The sequence below is a fragment of the Physeter macrocephalus genome, chromosome 9 (assembly GCF_002837175.3).
Source record: "Physeter macrocephalus isolate SW-GA chromosome 9, ASM283717v5, whole genome shotgun sequence".
In the NCBI taxonomy this organism is placed as follows: Eukaryota; Metazoa; Chordata; class Mammalia; order Artiodactyla; family Physeteridae; genus Physeter; species Physeter macrocephalus.
This window is the reverse complement of record NC_041222.1, coordinates 94,632,436-94,649,015: the sequence shown is the minus strand read 5'-3', so window position 1 is coordinate 94,649,015 and position 16,580 is coordinate 94,632,436. Positions and strand designations below refer to the sequence as shown.

At 37.2% G+C, this 16,580-nt stretch overlaps 1 protein-coding gene across 2 annotated transcripts in view; it reads right to left on the bottom strand.

Annotated features, from left to right (window-relative positions):
• The window catches only part of ADAM28 (ADAM metallopeptidase domain 28), a 59,213-nt gene that overhangs the window by 22,453 nt on the left and 20,180 nt on the right, over positions 1-16,580 (bottom strand). For both annotated transcript variants that reach the window (XM_055086952.1, XM_024130864.2), the window contains exons 8-11: positions 16,122-16,193; positions 11,081-11,250; positions 8,415-8,499; positions 1,084-1,214 (exon numbers count right to left, since the gene is read on the bottom strand). In XM_055086952.1, the coding sequence (XP_054942927.1) occupies positions 1,084-1,214; positions 8,415-8,499; positions 11,081-11,250; positions 16,122-16,193 (458 nt within the window). The remainder of the gene's footprint in view (positions 1-1,083; positions 1,215-8,414; positions 8,500-11,080; positions 11,251-16,121; positions 16,194-16,580) is intronic.

Genomic DNA, 16,580 nt, shown 5'->3' with positions numbered 1-16,580 from the left:
GTGTGAGGTGATACCTCATTGTAGTTTTGATTTGCATTTCTCTAATAATTAGTGATGTTGAGCATCTTTTCATGTGCTTTTTAGTCATCTGTATGTCTTCTTTGGAAAAATGTCTATTTAGATCTCTCTTTTTTTTTTTTTTTTTTTTTTTTGCGGTACATGGGCCTCTCACTGTTGTGGCCTCTCCCGTTGCAGAGCATAGGCTCCAGACACGCAGGCTCAGCGGCCATGGCTCATGGACCCAGCCGCTCTGCGGTATGTGGGATCTTCCCAGACTGGGGCACGAACCCATGTCCCCTGCATCGGCAGGCGGACTCTCAACCACTGCGCCACCAGGGAAGCCCTTCTCATTTTTTGATTGGTTTGTTTGTTTTTTTGATATTGAGCTGCATGAGCTGTTTGTATATTTTTGGAGTGTTGGTTGCTTGGTTTGCAAATATTTTCTCCCATCTGAGGGTTGTCTTTTTGTTTTGTTTATGGTTTCCTTTGCTGTGCAAAACCTTTTAAGTTTAATTAGGTCCCATTTGTTTATTTTTGTTTTTATTTTCATTACTCTAGGAGGTGGATTGAAAAAGATCTTGCTGTGGTTTATGTCAAAGAGTGTTCTGCCTATGTTTTCCTCTAAGAGTTTGATAGTGTCTGGCCTTACATGTAGGTCTTTGATTTAGGTCTTTAATCCATTTTGAGTTTACTTTTGCGTATGGTGTTAGGAAGTGTTCTAATTTCATTCTTCTTTAATTACATTTTTCTTCTAAAACTTCTCCATTACCACCACCCAATCTGAATTCACTGAAAATGTGATAAATGCTAATGATTTTATGAACCCAGATACTGTGTAGCTAAGATGAGGATAAAGTGAAACATCACCCCAACAGCAAAGAGACAGTATGTTTAAACTATGTCTCAGTTAATGAAAAACATTACACATAGATGAGGTACAAGGTAGTTTGGTATAGATACACATCCATGATTTTGTCCTGATACTGCTATTTAATAATTTGAAAGTTTGAACATGTCACTGAAGATGACAGCCCAGAGTGAACCCAAAACACAGATAAATAGCATCTTTCCAGAAAGGCTCACCTTAGTGCTCTGTCCATCACACATACTGTAGAAGGGCACGTGCAAGCATAGGTGTCATGAAACATTCCGAAGTTATGGCCCATTTCATGGGCCATGGTCCCTGCAACACTAAGCATGTTGTGACTGTGGTCCTGCAGATGAGAATAGGGAGACAGATCCTCTGGTTTGCAAATTGAATTATCACTCAGGACATAATTAAGTATTTTCACTGTAGTCAAGTGGAGTAGAGAGTCTGATTTTAGCTTCAGTCTCCTCACCTTACCCATCTCTTCCCCTCTCTCCTTCTCTTCCCTTCTCTCCTGCCTCTCACCTTGACTTTCTCTGCCCTTTTGTCTCTCTGTCTCTGTATCTCTTGCTGTCTCTCCCCCCCACACACACACACCCCTTTGGTACTGAATCCCCATCACAAGGCATACAGCCTACTTTCTGTTCTTGTCAATGGTCCCTATAATGAAAATTTTTGTTATTTCCTGCCATGACGGATAATGACAACCTTTTTTTCCACAATAATAAGAAGTTAGAATTTTTTTAATCTGATTTACCTCCCCCCTCACGTTTGGATTGTTTTTCAAATTCTTTCCAATTTATCAATAATTGGAGGTCTTTAATGTATTTAGTTCATAGGGATCTAGAAATGCTCATGAACCTAGAACTTTAGAACCACTGGTATCTTTTTCAAATCTACTACTGCCAAGACTAGACATCAGTCAACTCCAGACTTGCCTTATTGCATGAAGTTCAGCGAGTAGCCAACTTCATTACCAGATTGTTTCTGATTAAAGGTGTTGGACCAGGGCCTCCAAGTTATCCAGAAGCAATAAAACAACACTAAAGAATCATTGCTGGTTGTAATTTCCCAGTAGGGATACAGGAATATGCCAATAACACCCACCCACAGAAAATTGATTCCCTTATGTACTTCATTTCAAAGAACAAAATAGAGAAGTCCATCAGGCACAGTACAAGGCTGGCAAACAAGGAACACTTATGTGAGACAGGAAGTTAATACCTACCACTCACAATATTGTTTCATCCTGTTGAGATGAACCTGGTAACCTTACTATCTATTAAGATGGAGTGCCTTCAGTGGGGACAAAAACAAACCAAACAATTTAAGAAAAAAAGAAATGTGTTTAAATAGACACTTTCCAGATTGCCTTATCTGAGGTTCCTTCACATTTAGGGTACCTTCCTTTAAATAATTATTTTCATAACTTAAATTGTTTTTTCTACTGGAATTACCTCCATCCTCTCTTCCCCTTAAATCCAACCCATACTTTGAGGTTCATCTTAATGCAACTTTTCCTGACCACATTACTCTTCATCAACAATCCTCTCCTCTGGATTCCTACTGCAGTTTTAAGTCTATTGGGTTGGCCAAAAAGTTTGTTCAGGTTTTTTTCCATAACATCTTATGGATGTTACTATCATATATTATTAACTATTGCTTTAAGTAGGCTAGTTTCTCTTCCAATTTTATGGTAGGTACTTTCAAGTTTTAAAATACATATTTTACTTCCTCTGTTTATGATAGGAAGCCTATCATAAACCCAGACTCATAAGATATACTGGAGAGATATATACATATTCACTGACGGGAGAAGTAGCAACAACCTATAGCAGAACTGACGACCTGGTACAGATAGGGCATGACACACACACACACACACACACACACACACACACACACACACCCCACACAAAACTACAAAAACCTCTACTCCTAAGAGAGAGGGGTAGACAAAAATCCTGAGCCTAGGATCCTATATTGATATCAATTGAGGTTTTCTGCCATTGCAGGAGGGCCAGGAAACTCTCTTCCAGGAATGATCTGCAAAAGTCAGAAAGCAGAGTTTTGCTGCCACTGAAAGGATGCAGGATCACTGAGAAAGCCTAACTGCTGAGACCCAGCGCCTGCTGAAAACTGAAATTAGACAAAGTCAGATGAGAATTCCCTGACCCCTGTTTCCCATCACCAGATAATAGAAAGCTGGACAGAGCATCACACCCAAACTTATTGTAGTCAGATTCACAATTTTCTAGAACCAATCCTAGAGCTGAGGTCACAAGGCAACAAAGCTGAAATCTAAGGAAAGACAGGCTGGCACCTAGTGGGAGAGATGGACGTGAACTTCTGTTTATCTGGGGCAGACACTACCAGATGCCAGTAATAACTCATACAAAACACTAAAAACTCATGCGAAGTGAGAGTAGCATGGACATATATACACTACCAAATGTAAAATTGTCACCTAGTAGGAAGCAGCAGCATAGCACAGGGAGATCAGCTCGGTGCTTTACGATGACCTAGAGGGCTGGGATAGGGAGGGGGGGAGGGAGGCTCAAGAGGGAGGGGATATGGGGATGTATGTGTGCATGTGGCTGATTCACTTTGTTGTGTGACAGAGGCTAGTGCAGTATTGTGAAGCAGTTATACTCCAATAAAGATCTATTAAAAACAAAAAAGTGTGGTGAAAACACCAAAAAAAAAAAAAACCCAAAAAACTGATAAATGTTGATTGTGGAATAGCAAGAGAATATGCAAAATGTGAGGAATTCAGACATAAGAGAAATTCCCACCTATTCACAGATTTTTCTCCACATGACGTCACTAAGTGAGAGTTCTGGGAAATCCTCCATCATGGTATTGACCTGGGGGAGCAGAACAGCAGTAGCAAAGGCATGAAACCCCTTCACAATCCTTCTCCTTTATCCCTGTAATGGAGCAAACAGGACCAGCACCAGGGTGAGCTAAGTGCCTCACTTGGCTTACTCTAGTCCTAGCCCTAACTAAGGTCTTAAACTTCTGAGAGAAGGGCAACAAATCTTGTCACCCTTAAGGCACTGTTGAAGTCTCAATGCAACTGTGAAAAAGAAAAAGAAAGGGGGAAAAAAAACCCAAAACCAAAAAACCTCCACCACTGGAGGGGAGGGGCAGAAGGGGCAGGAATGCCTGCTGGGTTTACATCACTAGAGGTCTCTACCATCTGGCAGTGGATCAGGATCACTAGAAGGACCCATGCCAGAAACTAAGAGATGCAGGACTTGCCTAAGACTGAGCTTAATGAGAGCAAAAGGGAATGCCTTCCTCCCACCAAAAGTCCAGCAATCATCCAGTAACAAGTAACAATAACCTATTGATGGGAGATGGATAAAAGCTTAAAGAGACTCCCTGTGAGGTGCAGTAAAGCCCTAAAGACAAGTGTGGAACACACAGTGAGAAAAACTCTGGCAAACCATCCTCCATTCTAAATACAAAATAATGTGAAAGGAATTTAACATCTGTGATGTACTGAGGATGGCCATACCAATCAAAAAATCCTGAACCCAGCTCAACTCCTGCTAGATTGATTCAAATCCTCACACTGAAGTCCTAGAAGAAGGAAAGAAGTGATCATTTCCAGGTCAAAAAAAAAAAAAAAAGAAAATATTTACCTCAGACTATTGCCTTTCACGAGATGCCTAACTTTCAACCAAAAATAATAAGGCATCCCCCCCCGCAAAAAAAACAAGAAAAAACAATACCCTGCCAATCAACAGAAACAGACTCAGATTATTAGTGCTATCGGAGAGGCACTTTAAAATAACTGTGATTAATATGTTAAAAGCTCCAGTGGAAAAGATGACTATCATATAAGGCTGGATGGAAAATTTCAGCAGAGAGTTGGACACCATAAGAGAGAATCAAATGGAAACACTAGAATTGAAAAAGACAGTAACAGAGATGAATAATGCCTTCCATAGGCTTAACAGTAGATCTGGAATAGCTGAGGAAAGAATCAGTGGATTTAATATTTCAACAGAAATTACCCAAATGGTAACACGAATTGAAAAAAATGATAAAAGGAAAAACCAAACAAAATGAAACAAACAATGGAGATACAAGTTTTGTGGGGTAATATAGAATGATCATACATATATGTTCAATTACTTATATGTAATTGAAATCCCAGAAAGTAAAAAGGATGAGAATGGAATAGAAGAAATATTTGAAGACATAATGGCCTAAAATTTTCCAAAATTAATCACAAATACCAAGCCCCAGGACAAAGGAACACTAAGTAGGATAAATTACCTCTCCCCACAAAAACCCCTTAGTTATAAAATAATTATAATTATAATCAAATTGAAGAAATTAAGGACAAAGGAAAAATCTTAAAATCAGAAAGAAAAAAAAAAACCCACACACATTAGAGACGAACAAAGATAAAGTTTACAGCAGATTTCTCATTAGGAACTCCAGCAGACAGTGAAATCACTAAAAGTGCTGAAAGAAAAACACTATCCACCCAGAACTGTAAACCCAGTGAAATATATATACAAAAATGAAAGAGAGATAAGGTCATCTTCTTAAAAAACTGGAAAGAATTCATGGACAGGAGACTTGTATTATAAGAAATATTTTTTTTAAATTCTTATGGAAGAAAAAATATATTATGCCAGATAGAAATTTTCTCTCTGCAAAGAAATGAAGAATGTTGGGAATGTAACCAAAATAAGCACCACTAAAGAAAAGATAAATGGAAAACTAATTTTTTCGCATTTTAAATTGCACGGCAAGATGACTTTTAAAGAAAAATTAGTAACAATTTATATTGTCTTTATAGTATATGCGAAGTTAAACATTTGATAAAAATAGCAAAAGGATGGAAGGGAGTAATTAGAGGTGTTCCCTTGTAAAGTCCTTATAATATATGTGAACCAGTTAATACCATTTCAAGGTAAAACATACAAGCAGAGATGTATAATAAACCCCAATGTAACCATTAAAAAGAAACAAATCAATAAAAAGCTAATAATAGAGATAAATGAATTTTTTTTATATATATTCAATCCTAAAAAGGCAGAAAAGTAGAAGAGATGGCATAGGAAACATCTAGCAAAATGAAAGATTTTAATCCAACAATATCAATAATGATATTACATATAAATTATTTAAAAATACCAAATAAAAGACAGAGATTGTCAGATTAGATAAAAAATAAAATCCAAGTATATACTGTCTAGCAGAAACCTTCTTTAAATGTAAAGAAATACATATGCTAAAAATAAAAGTAAGGAAAAGGGTTGTATCAAGTACACTATAGCCACAAATTATTGGAGTGATTATATTGAATTTGGACAAAGGAGACTTCAGAATAGGAATATTTCAGGGAAATAGAGGGACATAATATGATAAATGGATCAGTTCTCCAACAAGACATGACAACTCTGTGAATTCACTTTACAATAGAACTTCAAAATACATGAAGTGAAACTTATAGAATTGAAAGAAGAAACAGACAGATCTACAGTTCTGCTTGGATACTTATACACTCTCTCCATAAATGATTCAAAAGAACTGCACAACACTATAAGTCAAGTTGACATAAGTGACAATTACAGAACACTCCAACAACAGCAGGACACATTCTTTTTGAAGTTCATATGGGGTAATGACCAAGAACAAACCTCAAAAAAATTTAAAATATCAAAATTCTACAAAGTATATTCCCAGACTATTATGAACTAAATTGTGTCCTGCCCACTAATTCATATGTTGAAGCCCTAACTCCTAACGTGACTGTATTTGTAGACAGAAACTTCAAAGGGATAATTAGGTTAGATGAGGTCATAAGGGTGGGGCCCTAATCCAATAAGACTGATGTCCTTATGAGAAGAGGAAGAGACACCAGGGATAAGTGTGCACAGAAAAACGGCCACATGAGGACACAGCAAAAAGGTGGTCATCATCAAGCCAAGGAGACAGCCCTCAGATACCTTGTCACCTAAAGCTGCTGACACCTTGATCTTGGATTTCCAGCTTCCAGAACTGTGAGAAAATAAATTTCTGTTGTTTAAACCACACAGGTGATACTATTTTGTTATGGCAGCCCTAACAAATGAATACACAGACCATGACAGAATAACAGAATTAAACTAAAAAGTCAATAATGAAAATTATTACAATACACATCTAAATAATACATGAGTCAAAAAGAAATTAAGGGGACTTCCTTGGTGGTGCAGTGGTTAAGAATCCGCCTGCCAGTGCAGAGGACACGGGTTCGATCCCTGGTCCAGGAAGATCCCACATGCTGTGGAGCAACTAAGCCCGTGTGCCACAACTACTGAGCCTGCATGTCACAACTACTGAAGCCCATGCGCCTAGGGCCTGTGCTCCGCAACAAAGATAAGCCACTGCAATGAGAAGACCGTGCACCACACTGAAGAGTAGCCCCTGCTCGCTGCAACTACAGAAAGCCTGCATGCAGCAACAAAGATCCAATACAGCCAAAAATAAATAAATAAACGAATAAATAAATTTATTAAAAAGATTAGAAAATATTTTTAACTAATGAAAATGAAAACACACGTATACAAAAAACTTGGATGCAGCTAAAGCAGTGCATAGTGGGAAATTTATAGCATTAAATGATTATATGTGAAAAGAAGAAAACCCTCAAATTCACAATCTAAAATTCTTCCTTAAGTAACTAGAAAAAGAGTAACAAGTTAAATGCAGAGAATGCAGAAAAAAATCAATAATCAAGACAAGAGCAGAAATCAATGAAATTGAAACTAGGAAAGCCTCAGTAAAGCAAAAACTGTTTCCTTGATATCAATAAAATTGATATACCTTTGGCCAGCCTGATCATGAGGAAAAAAACCCCCACAAATTACTAATATCATGAATGATAGAGGGAAAATCACTACAAATCCTACAGATATTAAAAGGATAATAAAGGAATATCATCGACACATATATGCCAACTTAAATGAAATGGACAACTCCTTGAAGACACAAACTACCAAGGCTCACTCAAGAAGACAGAAATAACCTGAGAAGTCAAATATCTACTGAAGAAATTGAAAACGTAGTTTAAAAATTTTCCACCAAATAATGCCAGACCCATATGGTTTTACTGGTGAATTATACCATACAGTTCAGGAAGGAATAATACTAATTTTACTCAAATATTCCAGAAAATCGAAGAGATGGGAGCACATCATTTTATGTGACCAGCTTTACCCTGATATTTGCTCTAATAACAAAACCTGAAAAACACATTACAGGATAAGATAACTACAGACTAATATCCCTCATGAATATAGATGCAAAAATCCTCAACATATGTTATCCTGTGGACTCCAGCAATATATACAAATAATACATTATGACCATGTTGGGTTTATACTGGATATACAAGACTGATTCAACATTTGAAATTCAGTCACTGTTTTTTACCATGCTAAAGGACCAAAGGAGAAAAACTACATGACCTTCTCAATAGATGCAGCAGAACAGCATTTGACAGGCTTGAGCTGTAGAACCAACAGTTTAAACAAACCTGAACAATGCCAACAGAATGATACGGAGAGCACATTGTAGACAAGAAAGCAAGGCCCACAGTTGTTCCAGAAAATTCACTTGCCCTGCGAAAAAGAGAGAAATTGATAAAGCTTATGACTCTAAGTATATTTTCTATAGACAATTCATCCAGAACCCTAACTAATTAACAGAGAAACTCACATGGCGAATCATCACTCAAATATTTCCTTCAGCGTTTGAGGTTGCAGAAGGCATTTTAAAAAATATGATGATGTTCATACCACCTAAATCCAAGCATCTGGGAGTAATCACTTTAATATTTTATATCTCTTGCTCATGATACTTATATTTTTCATTGTGGAATTCGTCTCTTGTCAGGAAATAAAGGGGGATTTTTTTTCTAACAAATGTTTTGCTTTATATATACATATGTATGTATAAATTTATATAAATATATAAATTAAGGTGAAACATGTTTCACCTTAATTTATATTCTCCTCATGTATTTTTATATATGTTTACTTTTATTTTAGCACTGTTTTAGCTGTAGCTTGATTTAAGTTTGGGCTCATTCTATAAGTATTTGTGTTATTGAAGCATTTATGCATTTGCAATATTTGTCCTATTGAAGAGACATTTGAACCACTTGCATTTATTTACATAGATGATATATTTGGTCTTTAGTAATTTTAATTTCTATTTTCATTTTGTTTCATTTTTTCTTTCAATTTTTAATAATTCCATGTGCTTTTTTGGTTATTATTATTCTGTTATTATTGTCTGTTAAGAATCTGACCCTGGTTTGCATCTAGAAATTTGCAAGTATGCATCATTTTAAAAATTCCCTTAGTAGGTGCATTTACATAAAAAGTTGAACCTATATTTTCCCACTTATCAACATAAAGAATGACAAGTACACATTTTGCCATGAAAAATGAAGAAATTAGAGAACTTCCTGCCACTTTCCATTCCCTATGGAGATTTCAATATCTGTTATTCTGTAATGATATTTTGTATCATACATTATAGTTTGAAGATTTATGGCATTTATATTCTCTTTTAAGATTATATTGTAAAATTATTTATACTTAAGTCTACATTTTTGTGGATTTAATTCTTACTACTAGCTCACTTATAAAAAATAAAATCTTCCTCCATTATGGGATTAACTATTTTGGTTTCTCTTTTCAGTGGATAGAGTATATTTGGACTCTAAGATTCATACCCGGTTATGCCCAGGTATAGGTATATTTTGTTAATTTGTCAGGTAAATGGTAAGGCTTTCAATTTACACATGAAAGGACAATTATTTCCTTCCATCCTTATCTTTTTAGTTCTTTTATCCTGTTTATTCTGGTCTATTCAGGAAATCTACTCTTGATATTGGATTACTATTTTTTATTTATGCATCTGTCATCTTGTCTATAATTTATATTTCTCTACCCTATTACTTCACAATACTGGATTCAACTACAATTTTAGCTTTGTCCTGAGACCAGTCTGGTAAGAGTTGAATTCCCTTACTACTCACTACCTTCGAGACCCTGGAAAATCACCAGACTGCTCCCCAAAATGAGCTATGTCTTGTGGTGGGCCCCTGAGTCTAGAACTCATCTTTCCAAATTAAGGAACTGTGGCAACTAGCCTTCAAAGATAACCCAATGAGCCAGCCTGTGGTATTCATATCCTGTGTAGCACCTTCCCTAAAACTGGATAGGTCTATGACTTGTTCTTGACCAACAGAGTACACCAGAAGTGATGTGTGATTTCTAAGACTGAATCATAACAAGCCTTGAAGTTTTCTCCTGGGCCTCTTAGAATGCTTCTTGGGAAAGCTAGTCACCTTGTTAAGATATCCAGAAACCTGAGACTGCCATATTGGAGGAAGTCCAAGTTAGCCACATGAAAAGCTGTATATGCAAGGAGATGACCAACCAGCACCCCAGGCAAGGCACTAGACATACAAATGAAGAAGACTTATTTTAAGTCTGGAAGTTGCGGGCTGATGCATCATGCAGTCATAGATAACAAGCACAGAATATTAGTTAATTCTGACAGGACCTAGTCCACTTATTTCCCATGACACCCACTGTTTTCTTAGGTAGTGAAACTCAAGTCATTTTAAGTCACTCTTTGTTGCAATCTGATTCCAGATGCAAACCATCCAGCAGAACTGTCTTGAGGCATATGCTTAACAGTCTTGTGTCATTTATAGCTGTTGGATTTATTTTCCCTGTTTTTTAAATTAGTCACTAATTAGTCATTTCGGCAGGATGGTAGAAGTATGGGATTAGAATATCATGTTCAATTTTCCTTCTGTCCTAGAAGTTTGTCCTGACTGGTGCGTCAAGCTAATCCATTCTTTTAAAACATTGAATCTGAATCCCTCTTGTCATTATCTAAACCCGCCTTTCCTTTCTGTTATACACAATCAAAACAAACAAGCTTGTTATGAATCACTGCTCACTTACTAGCCTCTCTCTTAAAAAAAAAGAAAAAAAGAAAAAGAAATAGTTGGAACAAAAGTAAGAGCACATGCAACATAAGATCCAAATGAATACTTTTTAAACTTTTAACGCTCTATGTGTAAACCTGTAACCTAAGATACCATTTGCTTTGCCAAGGCTTTGAAAAATGTCTATGGCAAATACCACAAAACATACAAAGGGGAAAACCTATACATACGTGATTAACTGAGCAACATCATGACGCTTTCTTCTTAGGAGGACGCCCTCCCTCCATTTAGCAAAATTTTCCAAGGTGAGGCTTGCATTGGGGGATATCTTTATCTTATCCTTGTCATTCCAGATTTCCATCCCAATTAAGGCAACGTGAGTATTGAGCTTTTTATAAAGCTGTTGAAAGAGAATAAGTGGCAAAGTAACAACTCATAATGGTGTTATTATCTTTTAATATTTTCAACGTACTTTAGATTTTGAAATTTATTTACAACAGCACTGTAAAAACCTTCTTTCCAAACATACTTGTGAAATGGAAGTTACCATCTCTTTTGGCAGACACTAGCATCCTCATTTGTAGGCAAGACAGATACCCTTAGATATTTCAGGTCTATAAACTCCCTTTTTTGGGACAAAGGGTCTATTGAAACAAACTTTTCCTGCTCGCAACCTCAAAAAATATTATAATTTCCTGCTAGTAGTTCATGACTATGGCTTTACTATAAATATATTTCCTCAAATGCTATGTAAATTCCTCAGAGTCATAATTTTTCAGAATTAGCAGGCTTGACTTGGTGCTGATTTGGACATCAGAAAAGGAACAGGCTACATGAAAAAGTCCTGCATATGTGAGTTACAATAAAGTAAAGGATCTCTAATACTTGAAACTGGACTGAACCAAATAATCTACAATGCATATAGAATAACCTTTAGAAATAACTAGTTAAGCTTATGAGACAATACACTTACTCTAAAGATAAAAACTTAAATTACTACTATAGTTTATCAAACTGCACAGTGTTGGTCAAAGAGTACAAGCTTCCAGTTATAAGATGAATAAGTCCTGGGGATCTAATGTACAGCATGGTGATTAAAGTTAATAATACTGTATTCTATGCTTCAAAATTGCTAAGAGAGTAGATCTTTAATGTTCTCATCACAGAAAAGAAATGGTGGAATCATGTGACGTGATGGAGGTGTTAGCCAACCTATTAGGTGAGCGAACCTAATCATTTTACAATATATAAGTATATCAGATCAACACAATGAACACCTTAAATCTGCCCAATGTAATATGCCAATTATATCTCAATAAAGCTGGGGAAAAAAAACCTACACAGTTACAGGCTTTCTCCTGGGGCAACTTTCTGCTGAGAAACCTGAGGAGATATTTTTTCAAAAAAAAACAAGAGAACAAGAAAAGTGTTGAGGAATGCAGTTATCATCAAAAGCAAAGTAAAAATCTAATCAGATTAAAATCTTGCCTTCGATTTTTTTCCAACTTCCTTATTCCTCTCTTCTTTATTTTACTCACCTGACAAAACTCCAATCCCGGTTAAAACAAACTCTCCCTTCTGTCTCTCCTCCATCAAGCCCCGAACACAGACAGGGGAAAACAAATGATGTTGGCTGCTTTCACTTAGAAGCCATGACCACTAACCTCAAGTGGTCTGAACCACCCTCCAGCAAACCTGCTGCATCTCCAAAACCCATTCACTCTCACAACCTTCTATACATTTTTTCATGCTTGCTCTTTTTCTCAAAAATTCTGGCACTTTCTTTTAAATCCTCACTTTGAGCAGATGTCCCTGCTGCCAAATTCATCGAAGAGCATAGATGCAACCAAAAGAGAATTTCCACAAGCTCCCACCCTGTCCACCCACTGGTCTACACCTGTTCAAACAACCTGTGCTTCCCCTTCCTCACTATATGAATGAACTGTGAACCCAAGGCCAACTTCTCCACGCATGTGCTGGACCTGTCATCTCTCCCCAGATCAAAGAGAGTCCTCCAACAATTATTCCATCTTTTTTGCATTGTCAGTGTTTAACCTTTCGTGCAATGGTTCTCATCAGCATAAAAAGGATGCCTCATCGTGGCAGGACCGGAATTTCTCTTTATGATTCTTCCTCCAATGACTTATGCACCATTTCTGTGCTTCCATTTATAACAAAACTTCTGTATTTGCTGTCTCTAATTCCACTTCTTTCATTGTCTCCTGGGCTCCCTGGAATCACGCTTTTACACTCCACAGAAACTTGCTTCATCCAGGAGACCAATAACTTCTACTCTGTTAAATCCAGTGGCCAGTCCCTGGTCCTCAGAAGCATCTCACATCATTGATCATGTCTTCCTTTGATAGATTTTTGTTTCAGGTAGCTTCTAGAATAACAACCTCTCCTGGATTTCCTCCTTTCTCACTGTCTGCTCCTTGGTCTCACCTCCACTCTCACCTCCTCCCCTCTTACTCCTCCTTAGAGAAGTACTTTGAGTATATATCTTTGTGTCCTTTTGCTACTTATCTATACCTATTCCCTTGGTGATTTTACAAACATTTTCTGCAAAGGTCCAGGTAGAAAATATTTTAGGCTTTGAGGCCATGTGGTCTTGGTTGCAATTACTCACCACCTTTGGCATTGTAGCAGGAAAGCAACCATAAACAATGTAAACAAATGGGCATGACTGTGTTTGAATAAAACTTTATTTTATAAAAAGGCAACAGGCCAGAGTTGGTCCACAGGCTACAGTTTGCTAACCTGTGTCTTATGCCATCTATATGTGCTAAAAACACAGATTTATATCTATGGACCTGGACCTGCCATCTCTTGCCCTGAACTTCAATCTTGTATCTCCATCATTTCCACCTAGAATTTTTTATACAAAGAGATATCTCAAAGTTGCTGTGTCCAAAATGGAAATCCTAATCTTTCCTCTGATAGATTTCCATTATCTCCCACCATTGTTCCCCATTCTTGAAGTTGCTTAGGTCAAAACCCTTGGTGTCACCTGACTCCACTCTTTTTCTTATGCTTCTCATCTTCCACCCACCTCATAAACCCAGTTGACTCTATCCAGACATCAGATCTTCTCAATAGGTCCCCCATCACTGCCTTTTCTCAAGCCACCATCTTCTCTTGCCCTGAATTATGACATGATTCCCCTACCTGGTCTTGTTTCTGCCCTTGCTTTCCTTCAGTTTATTTTCAACAGAATGGCCAACGTGATCTTTTAAGAACACAGATCTGAACATGTCACACCTCAGCTCAGGCTTTCCAATGTCTTCCTCATTCATTAAGAATAACAAATTGCTAAATACCAAATGATATCACTTATATGTGGAATATAAAATATGACATAAATGAACCTATCCACGAAACAGAAACAGACTCACACACATAGAGAACAGACTTGTGGTTGCCAAGGGAGAGGGGGATGGGAGAGGAAAGGATTTGGAGTTTGAGATTAGCAGATGAAAACTATTATATATAGCATGGATAAACAACAAGGTCCTACTTATAGCACAGGGAACTACACTCAGTATCCTGTGATAAACCATAATGGAAAAGAATATGAAAAAGAATGTATATATATATATATGTGTGTGTGTATAACTGAATCACTTTGCTGTACAGCAGAAATTAACATAACATTGTAAATCAACTATACTTCAATAAAAAAAAAAGAATAACAAAGTCTTTACGCAGACCCACAGGGCCTTCAGGTTCTGGCCACTGCTACATTTAGATGTCCTCTCCCACCCTAGCCCTGGCTTATTACAACCAGCCACAATGGCCTTCCCCTTATTCCTCAAACAAGGCAATCTAGGTTCTGCCCTCAGGTCCTTTGCTCTGCCTAGGGTCAGACTTCTCTCCCTTCCTTCAAGTCTCTACTCAAATGTTACCCTATTAGAAATGACTTCCCTATCTAACACAGCACCCAAGATATCTCAATCTTTCTCCTCTCTCTCTCTCTCTTTTTATGCTTTGTTTTGTTTTTTGTGTTTTTTTTGCGGTATGCGGGCCTCTCACCGTTGTGGCCTCTCCCTTTGCAGAGCACAGGCTCCGGACGCGCAGGCTCAGCGGCCATGGCTCACGGGCCCAGCCGCTCCGCGGCATGTGGGATCTTCCCGGACCGGGGCACGAACCCGCGTCCCCTGCATCGGCAGGCGGACTCTCAACCACTGCGCCACCAGGGAAGCCCATCTCTCTCTTTTTAAAAACTCTGCTTTATTTTTCTTTACAGCACTTATCACCATCTTACATACTCTTTATTTGACTTGTTTGTTTGCCTCCTTGAACAAGGATGCTAACTTCCTGAAGGGAAGGGTAACTCCTTGAAAAAAAGGATATTTGTCAGTTTTGTCCCCCATTTAATTTCCGTAATCTAGAAAAGTACCTGACACAAAGTAGGTGCTCAATAAATATGGCCAGTTCTTGGGGCTCCTTAAGAGGAGTCAGCAAACTCTTTGTGGTGAGAAGATGAGATATGACCTTGGTCACTGTATCCACCTTCGTTTTATTTCTATCCTCAGAGGATTTGCAGGACCACAAGTGACTCAGCCATTTCAACTAAGTAGGTAACCATATGTTCAACTAATAGGAAACTAACAAGATTTAAATAGAAAGGATATAAAAATCATTTTTTAAAAGTTTTTAGAAATTAGATAATAAAATCATGTTTAAAGAACCGAATCAACAGTTGTACAATGGAAATAGGCTTGGAAGTCTAAGCTATCTAAGATGAAATCTTCTCTCTACCATTTCCTAACTTTGTGATTTTAGACAAGTTATTTTGCATCTTAGAAACTAATTTCTTAGCTATAAATTATGTTTAATAATATGTTAGCATTGTTCAAGGATTAAATGAGATTAGGTATTGAAAGCTGCTACTGTACCAGAGCTTGGCTTATTTTGTTTTTTGGTTGATTGGTTGGTTTTCCATTTTCTTACTAGATTAGTTTTCTATTGGGATTTGTATGTTAGCATTTTCTTACTGGGTTTTAGAAAAACAAAAACCATGAAACAAAACCACTTCCTATACCTTCATGGACCTGAGAACAGTGTGGTGAGTATGTGAGATACTTCTCTATCACGTAATGTTAATATTCAATTAAGTTGCCAAAGTTGTAGTCACCCTTCAAGAGCCGGTAAGCAGTATTAGCCTTAGGACTATTGGCTTTTCTTCCCTTCTTCATGAGCATTCATAGAAACACCCAATGACACCACCTAGCAAATTGTTAAAATTACACTTAATAAAATATATCATACCATGTTGATGTAATTGACCATCTCAAACACCCTCTTTCTTATTTCCTCTTGATCTTGATTGTACTTTTTAAACTACAGACAAAATATAGACATTGATAGAAATGAATATAAATGGAAGGTAAAAAAAAGCAATTTCACTTTATTTTACTTAAAATAATTAATGATCAGTTATAAAAGTTAACATTTAAACATTAAAAACAAAGCACTTCCTTATTTCTCTACCTAAATTAAAGCAGTTGGGGAGAAGAGATGATGTTTTGTCCCCTGACGTACTAGCTCAGTGTAAAGCTCTAAGGAGCTATTGTAGACATATTTTCAGTTAAATACTATGGTTTCCTAAGCTGAGGAGCACTAGTGCAAGGAGTAGTCTACTTATTTCAAAAAATATGAGCAGTGAGCTTCCCTGGTGGCGCAGTGGTTGAGAGTCCGCCTGCCGATGCAGGGGACACGGGTTCGTGC